General features: G+C 37.1%; 2 protein-coding genes across 2 annotated transcripts; both read right to left on the bottom strand.

Moving 5' to 3' along the window:
- Positions 1-778: 778 nt before the first annotated feature.
- dhx35 (DEAH-box helicase 35) lies at positions 779-10,703 on the bottom strand. The gene is made up of 21 exons (XM_055046341.1): positions 10,637-10,703; positions 10,144-10,271; positions 9,962-10,054; positions 9,664-9,741; positions 9,436-9,540; positions 9,297-9,358; positions 8,592-8,661; positions 7,100-7,159; positions 6,537-6,649; positions 6,358-6,454; positions 6,044-6,202; positions 4,521-4,731; positions 4,298-4,422; positions 4,133-4,187; positions 3,836-4,026; positions 3,663-3,740; positions 3,409-3,538; positions 3,206-3,287; positions 3,042-3,113; positions 1,662-1,773; positions 779-1,572 (listed from the first exon to the last, which is right to left on the bottom strand). The coding sequence occupies exons 1-21, from the start codon at positions 10,674-10,676 to the stop codon at positions 1,534-1,536; spliced, it is 2,100 nt and encodes a 699-aa protein (XP_054902316.1). The 5' UTR covers positions 10,677-10,703; the 3' UTR covers positions 779-1,533.
- Positions 10,704-11,631: 928 nt separating this feature from the next.
- Positions 11,632-15,615, bottom strand: rab5if (RAB5 interacting factor). The gene is made up of 4 exons (XM_055046342.1): positions 15,325-15,615; positions 13,738-13,841; positions 13,504-13,633; positions 11,632-13,198 (listed from the first exon to the last, which is right to left on the bottom strand). The coding sequence occupies exons 1-4, from the start codon at positions 15,430-15,432 to the stop codon at positions 13,157-13,159; spliced, it is 384 nt and encodes a 127-aa protein (XP_054902317.1). The 5' UTR covers positions 15,433-15,615; the 3' UTR covers positions 11,632-13,156.
- Positions 15,616-20,208: the final 4,593 nt, after the last annotated feature.

Here is a 20,208-nt window from a genome sequence, read left to right as displayed (position 1 = left end):
TAACAGTAAAAAGCTGAAACAAAAAAACACTTTTGTCAAATTAAAAGCACACAGTGATCAAATGCTCTGACATTCGCTGACTTTACTTAAAGCTGAAGTTCTAGTAATATTTGTAGAGCAACAGTGACACCTCCTGGCGAACAGACTGCATGACAAAGCAGAACCAACTAAACGCGAAAAGGCAACCATAAGCAATCAGTTATTGTATGACAATAAGGCTTTATTTAAGGATGTCACGAGAAACGGACAGGTGATAGTTTTAGTCTCGGAGGTGAGCTGCTACACATGTTTACAGATGGCTCCTTCACAGACTGCACCGAGAAGAGTGAGATCTCAGTCGCGCTGGAACTGTGTTTTCCTGAAATACATCTACATAGTGTATAGGTCTTGGTTAGAATGCCATTTCACATGCAAATGTACTTCATTTTATAATCTAACAGGTTTAAGTGCAAACTACCAGCTGTAATGTGCTGTTTTTGGGTGATTTTTACAGTTTCACTTAACTACTCTAGCAACAGTTTCTATTATAGAAATAAACAAAAGTAGACATGTCAAATTTTGCCATTCCAGCAGTGGACCAAGTGAAGTAAAGCTTTTAGGGTCCGAGGACAGATATGGGCAAAAAACACAAGAAGTTGTTCATGCAGATGACATGGAATCTGGTGCATATTAGGAATTACGACCTAAATTAAATTAAGAGAATAAACCGTATATTGTGGCTTGTAATGGTTGAGAGGTGTGTCTAAATGCTTTTTGTTATTGCAGCAACAAATGGCACTTCTGTCCTCGTTTTAATTTCACAGCGATACATGTACAACATTTGGGAGTATTTACACATTACACAAAAGTGAAATGTGAAACAAGCTGTTTTAAACAAAAAAAAGAAAAGATTTGGCACAGTGTGGTGACAAGGCCACTAAATCTGAGCTATACTGGAGCTAAGAGGGAATTCAGTGTAAAAGAAACGCAGCTTCTTCACAGTATCAATCAGAGAACCAGGTGCTGAATAAAAAAATAGAATGAAAAATCCTGAAATAAAATCTGTAGGTGAAGATGATTCAATTTAACTTGGGTGAAAATAAACTGAGTGGAAGGTAGGTGACTAAAATATAAAGGCACCTAGGACATGAATGGACCAAATACGGTTAAAAAAGAAATCCCTCATTGATAAATTACATCACAGTCTATTGTCATTCAGTATTTTTCAGAAACAGAAAAAAAAACAAGTTTGAAAGAAAATAATAATAATGAAGCCAGGTGTGGATGGGCCTGTGGTACTGGAGCTGAAACCTGCTTAAATCGATGCCCGTCAGGCCCAGCCTGGCCTCCTCAAACATTCATTTCTATGTAAACAAACACACAGCCAAGAAAATGACATTACCTCTTAAAAATCTACAATTGAGATCAATTGTAACACGGCCACTCAGTGTGGAGAAACTTTTCTAGGTGGACATGGACAATAAAATATATACAATGAAAAACGATGGGAGCACAGTGGCAACGTTGTTTTGCTTTCCCTTTGGGATGGTTTATTCAGAGGACTCTGGATCTCTTGCTGGCCAGTGACCCATGCTACAAGACAAAAGGAGCACAATGAGCACAAACTAGTCAAAACATGGAGAAATGATTTAGGGGATGTGGTGTAATTGATCAAGCCATACCTTAGCTTGTTTGTAAAAATGAGGGGCCAGCTCGACCAGCCAGGACGACTCCACAGCCGTCACATCACGCATGTAGTATTTTGATGTCTGCACCACTTCATTAAAGACAACCCTGAGAAGAGAGAAACAAAAAGTGATGAGTAAGAGTTGGGCAACTTTTTTTTTTTCTCAAATGACCGTACTCAAAGTACTGTAAAATGTGAGGTGGATTTTAAAATTCCTCTCCCATAATAAGGATTGCATTAAGAACCAGCTTCTATCAGCTTTGCACATTGTTGCTCATTCTTTAAAAACTAGTCCAACTAAGACTGGAACATTTTAAGCCCAATTTTCAGGCTAACAATCCAAAATTCTCCATTGGATTCATATTTGGTCTTTGACCATGCAATTGTGACAGTATTTTTAAATTTAAATCATCCCCTTGTTGCTCTGGCTGCATGTTTAAGGTCGACCTCCATCCTAGCCTCAAGTCTTTTGGCACATCTAAGATCTTCTTCCAGAGCCACCCTGTATTTTTCTCCGTCGATTCTCCCATCATTGTTGACCATCTTCCTAATTCCTGTAGAAGCAAACCATCCCATGATGCTGCCGTCACCATCTTGTACAGAAGATGGTTTCAGGATAGTTTTGCACCATCTCCATCAAAAGGGTGTAATTTAATTTTATTTAACCACACCACTTTCACAACATATTTGCTGTGTCCCTTACATGTGGTTGATGGAGAACTCTAAATGAGTCGAGTTTTTTCGTCACCATGCTTCTGTCAAAGTCAGATTTGAGGAAGCGAGAGCGATAAATGTCCTGTCGACAGATTTGTCCCCCAGAGCTGTGGATCCCTGCAGCTTCTCCGGCGTCTGATTAAATCTGTCCTTGTCCAGCCTGTCAGCTGAAGGGGACAGCCAGCCCTTTCCACAGACTATACTGAGATTAAATCAAACTGAGGTGGACTCTTATTTACCAGTTAGGTGACTTTTGAAGGTTGTTTTATGCTCTGTATTATGGCTGATTAATATGAAGATATATATACAGTTGAATATTTTAATGACAATATGGATTACAATTAACACACATTTCCTGACTCCCTTCATTCTTTCTTTTTTCTTATTAAATACAGCATCCTAGATTTTGTTTAGAGGTACATTACACTTTAAATTTTCATCCTTTTTTTTTGTCCCGCTTCACAATTTCTCCCTACATTCTGTGGTTCTATCACATAAAATTCTAATATAATATATTAAGGATTATAGTTCCAACATCTATAGGTTTGAATACTTTTACAGGGAACCACATCTGAAAATATTTTACCAAAAGTATTCACTAATTCATGCACTGATACAAAGTAATAGATGAGAAACATTGAACCAAAGATCACATACTGACCACTTTGGAGGTTTCTCTCCATACAGCACAGAACTGGGGTGAATGTGAAGCTCGAGATCATCTCGTAAAGTTCTGGCAAGACGACAGAAAACCCGAAACTTTAAAAAAAAATCGAATTAAAAGCTGAAAGTCATAAACAACCCAAGACTGAATTGCACTCTCACCGATAGGAACCAGAATGATGAATGCGGGCAGCATTAGCAAAGAATCCAGACACGATGCACTTCAAGATCACATCTGGGTCGCCTGTGTAAAACATGCAGTAGTAGGACTTAGTCAAACCTCTGCAGACGAGTAAGGTCACAATGTTTCACGTCTGTGGAAGCCTTGGCTAATACAATATAACATTATTGTGACAAACACGTACCCTCACTGGAATTTCGTGGCACTTTGAACTTGTTCATGAGACGGCGCAGCTGCTCTCTCACTGTGATGGCGCGCTGCAGACCTTTGTAATTGAGAAAATGCTCCTGACACCATTGGGAACTTTTCTGATGCTGCAGAAAATTTAAAAAAAAAACAGTCCCATCGCCATGATTAGAGGCACAAGTTCTGGGAGTTCACAACAGCCTGAAGAGTTTTCCACCACAGAACTGAACTGAATGCGTCCGCGTGCTGTACCTTAATGAATGCCTCGTATACATTCAGCATGGTGAGGTGGTCTCCCTCGGCGACTGCAAATTTTCTGTGTTCGCGAGCCTGCAGGGGGGCAGATTGCCAGAAAAACAGAATAACTGTTAAGCTGATGAAGCAGAAAGTACAAAATGCTCCGAAAACAAAGGAAAATCCCTTACGGCATCTTTCTTCTGATTGGGCGGCACAACAAATATATTCTGAATCTGCATCATCGATGCTATGGTCACTATCTCTTTGGAGCAGCCAAAGTTTCCAGACTCCAGGAGCATCTTGGCGAACATGGGGCTGAGAGGAAACTCAGCCATCCGCATACCCAGGGGGTCAGTGAGGCGGCCGTAGTGGTCCAGACCTGCCATCAAACACGCAGACTGTAAACACTTTCTGTGGCTGCACGGCTTGGCTAGTGTGAAAACAGCAGCTGTTTTCCCCCAGCTAACAATCAAAATGTCTCTTACCTCCGAGAGCATAAAGAAGCTCCAGAGCCTGAACCATAGTTTGAGCAGGAGGAGGCTGATACAATAAACCACGAGAGAGAATTAATTCACAATCTGCTGTCCTAAAGAAGTTCTTATTAAAGTGGGTGATCACTTCACTGAGTGGGTCCAATGTGAGTGACCTACAGAAAGGAAACTGAAACGCAGCACATTGTCTATGCCTAGCGCTTTTAGCTGAAGGATCACAGGCGCCAAATTGGAGCGCTGCATCTCTGGAACAGTAGCGGCAGGCAGCTTCTCATAGTCCTCCTCTGATGAAGCACAGAAAGACAAGGTGGTGATTATTAAAAACACCCCGGCTTTCCTCAAGTACTTTCTTGTGATTCTGTTACAGCAATCCGACACAAACCTGTGTACAGCCTGAAGCACTTCCCGGGTCGGTTTCGTCCGGCCCTCCCGGCCCGCTGGCTGGCTGAAGCCTTGGAGATGGGAGTGACCACCAGCGATTCAATGGCGGTGCGAGGATTGTAGGCCCGGAGCTTCACAAACGCACAGTCGATGACGAACATGATCCCATTTATGGTAATGGAGGTTTCAGCTATGTTTGTGGCCACCACAATCTGGAAATAGAAAGGAAATAAGATAAGATAGACACGGACAGAAGTAAGGTCATCATATCCAAAATGGCCTTTTATAGAAGTCTTTCTAAAAGATAAAAATTTAGAACCATCTGGTGTTTCCTGTTTAAGATCAACTGCCTGATTAAGCATGGGCATCATTTGATGGGTAAGCGACTTCTCAGCAAATAAATGTATTTTGGTTGCAGTTTGAGTTTCACTTTTTAATAAAAAAAGAAAACAAAATGGGAACAAAAAGGGAACAATCTAAGATGTTAGAACACATGCATGTTTTGTATAGTAACACACTTGTGTCTAAAATAACACATGTAAACATCAAGAGTTAAGGTTTTCAAAGTAAGTTTATGATTTTTCAATAAAAGATTATTGTTAAATTAGTTGGTCATAGTCAGGTTTTCCACCTTCTAGCAGCCGCAGAATCAGGGCTGAATTCCCATTTCCTCGAGTTAAAAGTAGAAAAGAATTAGTTCAGTGATGTGATCAGAAGAAAATCGGAAAAGTTTAGGATCTCATCTAATCAGGACCAGCAGAATTTTTCACAATCCAAATTGAGCTGTGCTTTATGAGCTTTAGATGCAGATAAACAGCACTAAAGTAAATAACTCAGCATGCCGATCTAAGAAAGGTTCAGAGTTCACTTCAGCTCAATAAAAATGGATCAGAAAAGACTATAATTAAAAGACCCAAAACATTAGTATTACCTTTCGATTAAACTCTTGTCTCAACCTAAACAGAGTGGCACAATTTTGTAAAAGAAATCTATAAAGATGAAAATATATTTATATGTTTAGAAACATGTAATGAAAACATCAATATTTCAACTCACTGAAATCTGTCTGCTATTCCCTTAAATTCATTTTTATGAGACTAGTAGGAGGACCAGCATACTTATCAGGTTGGTCATTGCCACACATGGACCTCTATTTGAGGATGCAGCTGAATATTTGTAACAACATTTGCTGGCCGTAAAGCTTTGTTTAGCTTTGGCTTCACTTATTTCTCAAGTTAAGCCAAAGTATGAAAAATACCCAGTTGGCATTTAGACAGGAGTGACGCTTCCTCCCAAGACCTGATAATTCAGAAGCATTAAATCAGTAGATGGATGGGAGGACAGGCAGAAGGGAAGAAACCACAATATTCTTATATCTTCAGTTTGTTGAGGTTGTTCAAGTAGAATTTTAAGAAGGATACTTTGTTTGGCATAGATTTAGTCAAATAAATTGAGAAACAACCATGGAAAATACCCAAACAATAATGCTTCTCTATAGAAATCCACAGAAAGATAAATATTCACCTTCCGAACAGTAGGGGGAGCCCGTTCAAAGACTTTCATCTGGTCTGCGTAGGGTAGGCCAGAGTACATGGGCAAAATCCTCAGGTGTTTCTTCATCCCATATCGAGAAAGAGCTCTGGCCTGTTCCTGCAGGAGGGACACAACCTTCTCCACTTCCTCCTAAGATGGATTTTAATATAAGGATAAAGAAAAATCAATATGTATGTGTCAGCGTTACAAAAGCTTAATGACTTTGGGGATGATCACCCTATAAATAAAAAAAACAAGCAAAAATAAATAAATTAAAAATAGCAAACATACATATAACCACTGACCTGCCCTGTGAGGAAAGCAAGAACGTCCCCGTCATCCTCCATCTCGTGGATCTTCATCACAGTCTCCACGGTGGCTTTTACGTAATCTGGGACGGGGCTAAGGATAAACCAGAGATGAAAGTCACAAAGGAAGCGATAAGTGATCACTTCTTCCAGGATGAAGCTCCGTTCTGGACTACCTGACAGTGTAGAAGATGTCCACCGGAAAAGTGCGTCCCTCTACTGTCAGGATTCCACACGTGTCCTTGTTCGGATCCCCGGTTTCATTCAGGTTAAAGAACTCGTGAAATTTCTTTAGGTAGTGAGAATATTACAGTGCATGGAGAAAAAAAAAATCTTAGTTTTTAAAATTGCAATTATATTTACAATTATTTTCCTCAATTAAATACGCCAAGAGGTAAAACAAGAAAATACATATATGCATATATATTTGCAAGAAAACAATTAAACCACAAATGTTTTAAATTTGACAACTGCCAAGGTCTGTAATTATTATATTGTTTGCAGCATTAGATGACAGCCTCATTACACAAAAATCATAGCAATTGTCAGGCATATTTTAGCTGACTTGCTTAATGCTGAGAGTGTTTTTGACCCGATCCTGGTCATCTATCCATCATCGGGTCATCGCAGATGTGAATGCATCCTTATTCCCCCTGAGGGCTACGCTCCCCTGGTGCTTGTCGTTGTTGCTCTTTTCAAGTTAGCCTAGCATATCTGTTCATCTTAATGATGCAGTCACCTTGGCATCAAGAGTGGCAGAGGCCACAATCACCCTCAGGTCTCGCCTCTTCTTCTGAATCTGTCGAGGAAGCAGAGAGAGAAAACGGAGGAAAGTGATTGAAAATACATTTAAAAAAGCTAAAAGAAGTTTGCTGAATTGAGTTTGATATGACTACAGACGAGTATATAAGCACTGACTGATTATGAGAACTTGCCCATTTAACAAGGAATGAACAAACTCTCTCTTTCAAAATTGTAGTTTAAATCTTTTATAAAAGCTTCCACAGGCTGACTATGTATTTGTGAGGTTTCTGCATGATTATCTCACAGTGCGAGTCCCTCCTTCTGCCAACATTCAAGCTGAATTACATCAGATCCAAATGTTTGGGAAGTTATTTAGAAATTACATGATGATAAAATGACAATTAGTTAATTAGTTGAGAGGATCAGCCAATAGCAACACAGGAGAAGCTATTAAAGGACCGACGGCAGATCCAAGTTCGACCACAATCAACACTATTGGTAACTCAGTCTGCCTTAATGGACTGAATCTTGCAGCCAGCTGTTGCAGCCACAGGGCTATTTTATGATGCCAGTAAACATTTAAATGACTTGGAGGCGGCATGAGACAAACAGTTTCGGTCAGAGAAAACCAAATCTTGGTCTCCAGAGTCTTGTTTATCAGGTAATTATTTGATTCAGGTGGGTTGGAGCAGGGACACAAATAAAAGCCAACAAGCGTAAATAAAGACTTCACCAGGACAAGTCGGCCCAAATCTATCTAGAGATAGAATAAGTAGCCTATTGCTCTACAATTCTATTATTTTAAAATACTTTTAATAAAATAACAGGTAAAGTGTAGAGGAGACTGAACGTATCACGGCTCTTACACCCACCTATTGCCATGTTTCATGTTTCTCTCTTACAAGAAAATAAGTTGTTGTATATGAACTCTCTCATTGAGGTAATATAGTTTTAAAACTACGGTCAGTAAGTTGAGAGCCGCAGTCCTTTAGAGAAGTTGTCTATAGTCTGGCTGAGCATAGATCAAATTAATTGACCAGATATCATTTAATTATACTTGTCTTATCGTATAAAGAGTAGAACAGCAAAAAGGAATTTACTGATCTGCTTCATTAGAAAGCACTGCTAAAATAAGTAGGTGTGTATCTGTTCTTGCACAGCAAAAAAAAAAAGATAAACAGATGTCATGGAAATTATTGAAACATCAAAAATCAATGTGTTGTTACTTCATAAAACAAAAGCAGAGATAATTTTATAGTATTTTTACTCGCACGATAAGAATCTAAAACCTTCATATGTCTAGTTCAAACTGGTGATCAACAACAAGAAAAGTCAATTTTTATGTAATCATATACAAATCAACTTTGAATGCTACGTCAAGTTTTTTGGAACCTGAACTTTTCTCTACATATGAAATCTAAACTTTTAATGTCAGAGATCATTGATTTTTTTCCAAAGTCAACAAACATTGCATCAGTTGGCATTACCTTCTTCAGTAGACCAATGGCTATATCTGTGTACAGAGTTCTCTCATGTGCTTCATCCAACATTAACACGCTGAAAAGAAAAGCATAGACTTAGTAGCCAATAATGATCCCATCCAATTAATGTTAATGCAAAATGGACAAAAAAAATAAATCCTGACTTAAAACAAAAACTAAATATACACTCTCTGGCCATTTTATTAGGTAGACATGTTCAAATGTTTATTTACTCAAATAGCAAATTAGTGAACCAAAATCCAGGAACATGACATGGTGAAGATGAAACAACTGAGCATCAGAATGGGAAAGAAAAAACAGTCAACTGTATGGCTGTTGTATATTGCTGATCTGCTGGGGTTCCCATATTTATCTATCTCTTTGGTTTCCACAGAATGTTCAAAAAAAAAAAGAGAGAAAAAGAGTAGAAATCGGACCATAATGAACTGGAAAACATTGCCTTGTCTGATCAGTCTTGATTTCAGCAGCAACATTCAGATGGGAGGGTCAAGTTTGTCCTGAACAACATGACAGCATGGCTAGATCATGGGTTGCATTAAGGGCTTAAGTCAGCAACAACTGAAAGATGCCATCACGTCCATATTTACCAATCAACGACATGAAAGCCAAAGAGTTCTGCCCCTCTTATAATAGGAAAGGTGTGCCTAACAAAATGGCCTGTGAGTGCACCTTCTACTTCCAAACATGTACCTGTATTTTTTTAAAAGCGGGTCGGCCATCATTTCTCGCACGAGCATGCCATCTGTCAGAAACTACAACCACAGAGGCATTAGTAAAGACCGACTGACGCCACGCACAGGACGGACTGCAGCCACCTTCCTCGAGCTACCTTAATCCTCGTGGCGTGAGGATCGGAGCAGTCATCGAACCGGATGGTGTACCCCACCTCGTGTCCCAGCAGGGCCCCTCGCTCCTCCGCCACACGGTTTGCCACCTATCAGCAAACGAGAACAAAGCCTGAAATTTGAAGCAGGCAAGCGTCCTACAGCGTGAACCAAATTCGCCTGCAGCCGGATGACATTGGCAAAAAGTGAGAGGACATAAGCTGAGCCCTTACAGAGATGGCGGCCACACGTCGAGGCTGCGTCACTCCAATCACTTTCCCCTCTGCTGCCCAGCCAGCCTCCAGCAGGTACTGATTGAAGGCAGATGAAAAAGAGAGAACAAAGCATGAATAACAGATTCTGCATACATTAAGCTTTAGCTGATGTGGCTCAAACTCTGTTCTATAAAGAAAAATAGGCTTCTAAGCATTCACTCAAGGTCATATTGAACCGCTGTGGAGGAAACTGCTGAATTTGTGCATCTCTGGGCAAAACGCTTCAAACTCATTTGATGGTTTTACAGACACTAACCTGGGGGATCTGTGTGGTCTTCCCGCATCCCGTCTCCCCAACTATTATGACAGTCTGGAAGCTTTCAGCCAGGTATAAGATGTTGTTTCTGTGCTGCATTGGGAATAAATAAGAAAATGCACAAACTGACAGGCAGGTGGCCAAATACAATGAGCTGTGCGTGTGTGGAAGCAACGAGAAACCTTAAAAACTGGGAGTTTTTGCCGTTGTTTCTCTATAGAGAGGGCCGTGTTTGGGTTGAAGATGAAGGGGGATCCGGTGGTCTCTGAGCTCAGATCCCGTTCCTCTGAGATCCCCGGAGCCTCGGCGCCTGGAGGAGAGCAGATGGCGAAGGAAAGCAGGAGGAGGAGGAGATGTTTTATTAAAATGTTTCACCGCAAACTGCGGGTTTTCAAAGAATGACAGCCAGGATCTGGTGCACCGCCCTGCAAAGGCCTTGCGACCAATCTATAAATTATTATTATTGTTATTATTCCAAACTGGTTTCGTCTTGGTTGAATTCATCGCAGCTTATCCGGAGTTTAAGAGCTCAGACTGCAGAAAGCACGCAGCAGCTTTCTGCAGTCTGGAGACTCGCGTTCATCATCGATTCACGACAGTAACTGCACATGTGCAACGATCAACCTGAAATAAATCAACATTACAAGCCCTCTCCCTTGTTTTCTTTGCACTTACCCGGCTTCCAAAATTTCATCGTGGAGTGGGGAGCCGCCATCTTGGCTTCTACGTCACATCATTTTTTTTTCTGCATACGAATGATGTCAGAGTATGGCATGCCGATTCACCAGTTAATCGGTGAACGCGGTATAAGCAAGAACTCACGGTTTAATTATTCATTGTAAAATATTAGAATCGTATTATTGTATCATATAACGATAAATACCGTCCTGGCTTTTATGCCATATAGTGATAATCAATATAGCTTATATGGATTGCCATTTACATTGAGATAATTTTATACAATAATTTCAGATGTCCAGAAGTCGGTTCAATTCAATTAACAATACTTTACTCATCCCAAAGGGAAATTGTTGCTGTAATTCATATCATCCGCATTTTTTCCAAAGAGTTCATCTCATTAAAAAATTTATGTTTCCCTAACAATCTCCAGAGGTTCCAAAGCAGTGGCCAGAAAAAAAACATGTTACCAAAATAATGACATACGGAGGTCAAAAATTTTTAATAATGCTGTTACTTCAAATATTCAAAACTGAATCAATTTTATGCTTATAGAAATATATATATATATATATATATATATATATATATATATATATATATATATATATATATATATATATATATATACTTGAAATGTAGTTTCAAGTAAATTACAAAAGTGTATTTATAAACACTCCTCAGTTTTTGATTCAAGCTTATATTTATCGGTTTATATCCTCTCCAATATATAAATTTTCTTCAAAACACTAATACATAAAAAATAAAATAATAATAAATAAAAAGCATTTAAAACTGTTCACTATATAAGCATCTAAAATTATATTGGAATGTTACGTCCTGGAACCAGAAGTTCTACCTGTTTCTAATATTTCACAACTACGTGACATTTTATGTTGTACATGAAAATGCTCCATTGCCAATGAAGATATAGCTCCTTATAGAATAAATACATGAAAAGAATAAAAAGTTTTGCAATGAGAATACTCAGGTCTTTGAAAATGGAGGCCAAATGAAGCCCATGTTTAATGATTCCCAAAAGATTTGATCAGAAAATACAATCCTTTCAAACACCAGCTGCATATTGAATAACAGTATCATAACATCTTAGCAAGAACTGCTTCTTCACTATAAAATACTGAGAAATATGTTACATCTAAAGAGATATAACAAATACAAATAAATCTGTGTAATACAAGATGGGATTTGACAAAAAAAAAAATGACAGACTATACAAAGTTTAAATAAATTTTCCAACATTGCTTATCTAAATGAGTAGTTTCCAATCCAGACCTACTGCCCTGCAACTTCTAGATGGATTCCTCCTCCAACACATCTGCATCAAATGATTACAATGCCTAGTCAAGATTTTCATAAGCAGGCCTGGTAACAAGTCATTCATTCGATTCAGATATGTTGGAGCAGAATGCATCTAAAACCTGAAGTGCAGTACCTCTTTAAGACTAGGATTGGAGACCCCTTACTATTAAAGAAAAAAATAGAATTTTTGCATTTTTCTCTTTTTTTTTTTACCTCAAGTGTATGAATAATGGCAGACAAAAACCATCAGCAAATCATGGCAGTGCACAGATCAGGTTCAGCCTAAAAACAAGTCTGCATCTGAACATAAACTCCTTCACTCCTCTTTGTAGTTCAAGACTGAACTTGAGCAAACAGGAGTCTCTTTCCAAACAGCATCTGCGTTAATATTAGAATATATTTATTACCAGCTGTTTTTGGATGCAACGTTCCCCTTTTGTTAGACTCAAACATTCGACAAGCAAAACCAAATTAAATAACAATTCTGGCTCTTGTTAAGACAAACTACGTAAGCTCCAAAGAGACACTATAACTGTTAAGCATGACTCCTCATTTTTTCACAAATAATTTAGTTGTAAAATTTCAGAGCAGGTATTAAAAAAACTAAGGAATCAGAATTAATTAACATAGAGTGGCTTTGTTTATCTGAAATGTATTACTTTAAAAAAAGGAAGGTTTCCACACACTCATGTTGAAATGTCTCTTTGTTTGCTTGAGACCTCAAAGAGTCGAATCGAACCGATAAGCAGGTTGGTAGCTGTAACTTGTCATCTTTGCAGTATAAAGTCTTGATTCATGTCAGTTATTTAAATTTGAAAAAGTAGATTGATTGAGCTCCGTTTTATATCAACAATGTATTGTGATAAAATCAATTTTTTTACTTTCAGCAACTTTAGTGTTTGTTATTGTTATTTTTTAAACGGCACAAAAAGAAGAAAAAAAATTTAATTAAATTTGGGAAGCATAAGGAAAGATGTCCTTTAAAAAACGGAAGCCTCAAATGAAAGAGATGTACAGCTTCTGAACGTGTTCATCTTGCCGGATCTTGTTAAGCAAACTTGCATTCCCATAATGCTTTGCATACAAAGACGTCTTCACGTAGAGCACTGACACCTCCCAAACCATGAAGTTCTTCAGTCTCATCTTGTCAACTTACTTCAACAAAAATGTTCATATTTATTTCTTCGTGCATTCCTCTCAATCAAAATGTAGAGCTGTGTAAAAGATTATCCACACCACCTGGTAAAGAAAAAAAAATTCAAATAGATTGTTTTGGTGATTGATTCGGGTAAAATTTTAATCTAAATAAATATTTTCTTGCATAGCCTTAACTCAGCTTATGCATTTCAAAGTGGGACAATACAAATAAGAGAAACAAAATTATCCAGCACAGAATCAAGATAAAAGTATCTTGATTCTTTTATCAAGATAAAAGATAAAAACAATTTAAGATCTATTTGAGATCTTTTGAACTTAGCAAAAAAAAAATTAAAAAAAAATATATATATATATATATATATATATATATATATTAGTATATTTACCAGGAAAAGGGCAAAAGATGTCATGAAGCCTTCTTTGGTGAGTTCCCACGTGCCTCCATACTCTTCTTCGTCAATCTGCTGAAAGCTGCTGAAGTATATGTACAGGAGACCTGCATTGATGACGCAGAAACTAAAGAGGCAAACAAGGGAAGATGAGAAGTTTTCAAATATTTTCACCCATACAAACTAATATTAAAACTGGAAAATATTAGATAGCGAGCTCAGAATACATACATGGCTATTCCTAGAAATCCTTTCAAAGGTGCAATGCCCCATATCACACCAAGGATAATTGCAATAATTTGTCGAAGCCAGTAAATCACATCCAAAAACTCATCCTGTGGAAAAACCACATTGACAGGCAATAAATGTTATGGGCCAGATTTAAGCATTTAATTACAACCCATTCATAGCTATTAACACTGATCACTTCATTTATCCCAATTGAAACCAAGTGCATTAAAAGTCTCACGTTAGTAAGGGACACTGAAAAAATACAAATAAATCAAAGGCCATATCCAAAAATAGACCAGGTATATTTGGAAACAGTAGTAAGTAATTTCACTGTCAGACGATCAGAACTTCACATGTTTAAAACAAGCGACTAATAAAAGCTATGTTTTCAAAACTGACTTTAAAGGGATAATGAATTGCGATTGGGTTTTCAGTTGTCAAGAACCGAAAAAAAAAAAAAGACATTCTGATTTGATTCTTTCTGGTGGATTGGTGTCCCAAAATTTGTTGGGAAACAATCTACGGTTTTACATTACTCAAGCTGTAATGCAGCTGCCACACAAGCTGTGATGGAACACAGCAACATGTGCACAAAGTGGAAAGAAAATCACAACAGTTCAGTTACTTTCCATGCTGGGAATTTGTGTATTTTTCAAGATGGTAGAGGTAGATTTATATTTAAGTGAAACTGACAATTAAAATTCAATTTCCCACTTAAATGTCTTGAGGTCTCTAGGCTTTTATATATTTTCTTTTGTTAATAATTATAATAAAAATAAAAACAATTCAAACATTTGACATCAAGCACAGGATTGACTTTATTTAGGGAATGTAATGTGCAGATTTCTCTGACGTTGTCACTGTAGCTATCTCAATGGAGTCAACTAAACTTTCTTTGACAGATAACTGTTTACTAGAGAACATTATACAGTACAATCAAACTGATTTTGATTATACTGTATTATAATTAGCATAAAGTTGCTACACATGTAGATGGACCTAAATGAAACTATATGAAAACACCGTAATGCAAAAAAAACAAAAAAAAGATTTAAATTTGGACAGAACTAGACCATGACAGCATATGAGTTGGAACCATTTAGATGACCTTTGTGAATTGGTGCAATATCTAATTTGAAAAATAGTCTCATTATAAGATAACGAAAACATTGAAGCAATTGGATTACTGGACATAATCTTAATTTCAGAAGTAATGTTTAATTTGGAAAAAAATATGATGCCTTTTTTGTTTTTAAAGGTGCAATATTCTCTTATGCATTTTTGTGGTAAAAACAAAATAATAATGGTCAATTAAATGCCAATTATTTAATAAAAATTGTTTACCAAAAGTGTCCTAATTTCCAATGCCCCAAAATGTCAGCTTTAACGACAGACAGATCCTGGGAAGAAAATCTTTCATTATGCCAGTCAGCTAAACTAACCAGATTAATCCTTAGCGTAAGGGTTAGCTTCGGCTACATGTCTTTATCCATACCGGTTATTAAAGTCCGGAAACTCACAACTTCTAGCAGAAAATAGAAAGGAATTGTTACAAAAATACAATTAAAAAGTGCTTAAATGACCCACCTTCTCTTCCCAAACGGCATTACCGCAGAAGGCTTTGTTCCATGTGGATTGCTTCACAGCCCCATTCAGCAGGTGACTTTCCTCTTTCCGCTTAGAACTGCTCGCCATTCTTCTGCTTTTTTCAATCAAGACGCGTTGAAAAGTTGCAAGTCGTATCTAAAAACACCTTGAGTAAGAGTTAACTCCCCGGCGCCGGCCAAAACAAGGTGGTACTAGGAAATTTTTGAGGATATTAGACGGACCTTAGCTCCGCTGAGCTGACAAATTTCTGTCGTTAACAGTTAAAGGGAGTTGGCGCATGCGCAACACTGTTTAACCCCAGTGTGAGCCAGCCAATCAGATAGTGCGACGTTTAGGCAGTGTTTTGGCAAAGTGACTGAATGAAAACCACAGTGACCTCTGTTGGACCAGAGTCATAACAGCAACTGAAGTACTGCAGTGATTCGCAAGGTTTTTTTGCTTTTGCTGGCCCAACAAAGCTATTACACAGCTTCAATATCTCACATAACATCCCTATCAACACGCTCCGTTCTTTGTTAAGGACGACTGTTGACAAACAAGAAATGAGAGCAACAAGTATCTCCATTAATTAACAGCCCTTACAGCACTGGATTCTCCTTGACCTGCTTTGAAAAAAATATTTACAACCTGGCACAAACAAATTATTCCACCTTAGCTCACTTCTAGCACACAAACAATAATAGCAGCACTTAAGTGCTTCTAGCTTACTCTGATGAACAAATATTTGATTTATTGCAAACAGGTCTTTAAAAACAAGCAATTTGTAGGACAGAAAAATAAAACATGCATACATAAACAAAATAATTGGCTTACCACTCTTTTTCTGTTTGAACACTTATTTAATTCTATCCTTTATCTCAATAAAATGGCTTACTTACAATCCCCTGATTATCAAAGTTTATAATTTAAACCATGCTATAATATTTATGTCCCTGTTTGATATACTGTGCTTAAGAGCCAACAAACAAAATATACTACAGAGACCAACTGGTTACAAACTAACTCATAAAACAAAAAAAATCTACAGAAACATAATAGTAATAATGACAATTTAAATAACAATCAGACATATAGCCATAGAATAGCCTACTTACCTTGCCAATGTATGCAGACAAATTCTTCTTAATTTGTGTTTAACCATTACACTTTGGGTTTTCTCCAGAAAACTTGCTGAGCCCGGTGGAAGAGCTGCTGGGGTCGTCCATCAGCGGTCTGCTGTGTGTTTGGGTCAACAAATGTCAAGTTACAGAAAGACTGAGGTGCAGGATGAGGCATCAAACTCAGAAATAACAGCATGTGAAGACAACAGGCAACTGATGGGACGGCACGATTGGTTCACAACTCCTCAGTCAGTTCAGTGTTTCAACTATAAAACCTTTACTTTAATCTGTCTTTACTGTCACTGGTGTAGAAGGCCAGAAGGTGGCGCTCTCGTGTTTCTAACTAAACAGCTAGTTTAGTTAGAAACTTTTCTAACAAAACAGTTTAGTTAGAAACTAGTCCAGCAGATTGAATGGTCATTATGTACAGCATTCACTCCAACTGACCAGCAGAGGGGGACAACAAATCGCTTGCGTTGAGTCGTTGACTTTACAGCACTCCCTCATATAGAGTATGCACGTAGCGACGGTGGAGAAGAAGAATTCCCTTCAACCAGTTAGTTACACTGGATGTTATTTAGACGTGCAGAATAAAGAAGCATAAATACAGAAGAACACCACACTTTTCAATTTTTTATTTCTAAGGCTTCATCTTTGTCTCTCAGCCTCACAAAAAGACCAGCATCATGCTGGTCTCAAGTATTTTACAACATGTGTTTGGTTCAGATGTTGCTCAACTATTCATAGGATGTAAAATTATCCGGTAAAATGGGACATGTTTGGAGGGCCTCCAAAGCTATTATTTTTTACCAACTTAAGGAAAAAACAAGCTTAAATTGATTTCTTTTTTTCCCCTAGTTTTCTGTCTCCAAGAATTTTGTGTTTTTGTAGGTAAGATAACATGAAATCTGGTTTTAGTGATCTGTGCATTTTCTATAGCAATACTCTCTTGCATGGACTTTAATTGACAAAACAGAACATCGGGATTTATCCCTTTTGTTTAAGTGAATACTCATGGACCAACATTGCATTTCTTCTAACTTCTGTCGCTTCCTTTTCCAGTCCAACAGTTTCAGGAGAAAGCACATCCCAGCAATGTTTTGTGTTGACCTAAATAACCCTTTCACTTCCCATCAACAGCAGAAATTCCTTACATTATTCCCTGATATTGCTCATTTCTGATTAACATCATTATTTTCTTTATAAAAATTTGTTTTAAGCTTTTGTTATGACACTTAGTAAGAAAATTTCAGTTTCTCTTTTGAATAACTGACTCATTCAGGAAGTGGTGGGCGATGTGTCAGCATTTTCAGTTTGGAACAAATTTATAACAAAAAGCTGCTTAAGGATTTTTTAAACAAAAGCAGGATAGTCATCACGTGGGCTTATGCTGCTTATTGTTGCTCACTTCAGATTAGTCCATGTGGAGCACCACTGATTTGGGTCAGTTTTTTGGGGGGTTTTGCAAGGGATGAGAGAGTTGTGAGTCTATGCTAACATCCAAGAACCAAGTTGGAGTCTGAAACTACAAAGTCATGAGAAGGTTTTTTTATTATTATTATTTTATGTCACTTACTATCACACCAGCAATGTGTTAGTAAGGACAGATTTATGCCAGAAAATTTAACCATTCTGTTGAACCTTTGGCTGCTAAGGAATCATTAATGCTGTTTTATAGTAAAAAATTACAACCATTCAATACACTAAGTCCTCCTGACACTTTTTAAATAGCTTGAGCCAGGAAAATGCTGATTTCTTCTGGTGCATTAACAATATTTTATTTTGATCCACTGTACGTGCCTGTGAATATTAATGAATATCATTGTTTCTATTTCCCATCTCAGATCCCATCAAATCTCCATTATTTTATCTTCTGTGTATTTTTTAAAAATGTTTTTTATACCCTGAGCTCTTCGGACTGTTCTGAATCTATGACCATGAAGGTGATATGTTTATTTCAATGGCTCTGTAGACATAGCAAAGACTTTCACAAAGTAACTTAGCCTTTTAGTTTGGCTTCCAATAATAAAGTCACATACCTGTATGTAGAGATTACACTTTGAACAATTTTTGGGCTGTTTCTTATGACAATTTTATAGCATATGTGTGTAGGTCTATTGCTGGATGAAAACGAGCAGCCATGAAGTGGACCACATGATGAAATATTTTGCTTTCTAGTGCTTTCAAAGTGTCCCTCTCTCAAAACTTAAAGCTATTTCACATTGTCTAATGCAACGTGACAATTGCTTTTCAATTCTGCTGGCATAATTCCTTCCTGGTGATGTCACAGGGGCAACACCTGTCTGATTTTGACCAGTCTTTAGTTGTTAGTTACTGAAGGATTAAATGGGATTCCCATGGTGCTCATTAATCATATTTCCTTTTATTAACTCACCTTTATGTAATGTATTTAATCTAACAACTAAGGTGTTTTAAAAAAAGCTCTGTTTCTATTTCAGGAGGACAGTCAGACATTGATAGAACTTGATACAGTTGGGCCTTAAATTCGCTGATGGTATTTCACATTTCTTTTTAAGTAGGTACTAATTTTATGTTTGTTTAGATTCTTTCCCTAGGCTGTTCTAACCAGAACTTTTCACATTTCATAACCAGGGTGCCATGTCTCTGCTCCTTTTTCTGAGGCAGCTTCAACTTTGAGTATTATCCAGTTGTTCAGTTTCATTGTTAGGTTTTGAAAATGAAGTAAAAGTTCAAAGTTCAAAACAAACAAGAAAAAACACATGCCAAATCCTGTCTGTACTGATGGGTTGGTAGTAGGAGCATTGTTTAATCAATAAAATAAATTAGTGTGACTACAAATGGGTGATTCTGGAGTCTATTAACAAATGAGTCCAAAGTAATCATTGAATTTCTTATTGAAGTGATTGCTCTGAAGAAATAAGAGTGAAAATTCCAATTAATTTCTCTTCTGGATTCATAAAGTATTTTGAATTGCTTTAAATTAAATTAAAATGAATTGAATTAAACTGACTTGAACTGAAATTATATCCATTTTGTTATTCTCAAAATGGATATATATAGTAAATAAATGTACTTAATTTCTGTAAGGCATGCAGACATAGCTTAATGTAATGACAGAAAGTCAACAATAAACAAAACAAATTACCCTTCAAACGTGATTACTGATATTTGTGTCACTATTTATTCATGGGGCTGATAATAAATCATCTCTAATTACATCAAAACGTATTTTCAGATTTAAAAAAGTAGTGCTATATTTTAAAGTGTAATAACTTTTTAATATCATTCCATAATCACATTAATTAAAGAAAATGCCTCCTTGATTCACAACACATTTACTGTCCATTTATGGCCTGTAACAAATCATTGCAACGTTGTTCTGAGAGGTCATAGGTGAATTGTTTTGACGGATAGGAGGATGCTCTTACACCTTCATGGTCATAACAATAATGGCCCAGGGAATGAAAATTATGTGCAACATGTGGTAATCTATCTGAACACAAAAGAGGGAATCTGATACACAACTTTAGCAACTCTCTACATCTCCATCATTGCCAGTAAACATGAAAAGAACAATATTTTAAATATTGCTTAGACCTGATCAAGAGTCATTTGAAGTTAATGTAAACAGAAGCACTTCATAAAACGCCTTTAGTTTGTCAAATTTTTTAACTTGAATTAATAATTAAAAATGTTGATTATTTTTTTCACATTTTATTTGGGTATATTTACTTAAATCACTTTCTAAAAAGTATTCAGGTACAAGAACAAACTTTCTATG

The sequence above is a fragment of the Poeciliopsis prolifica genome, unplaced genomic scaffold, assembly GCF_027474105.1.
Source record: "Poeciliopsis prolifica strain line A6 unplaced genomic scaffold, Auburn_PproV2 SCAFFOLD023, whole genome shotgun sequence".
Lineage (NCBI taxonomy): Eukaryota > Metazoa > Chordata > Actinopteri > Cyprinodontiformes > Poeciliidae > Poeciliopsis > Poeciliopsis prolifica.
Note: the sequence above shows the minus strand (reverse complement) of the source record. Positions and strands in the feature narration are given on the sequence as shown.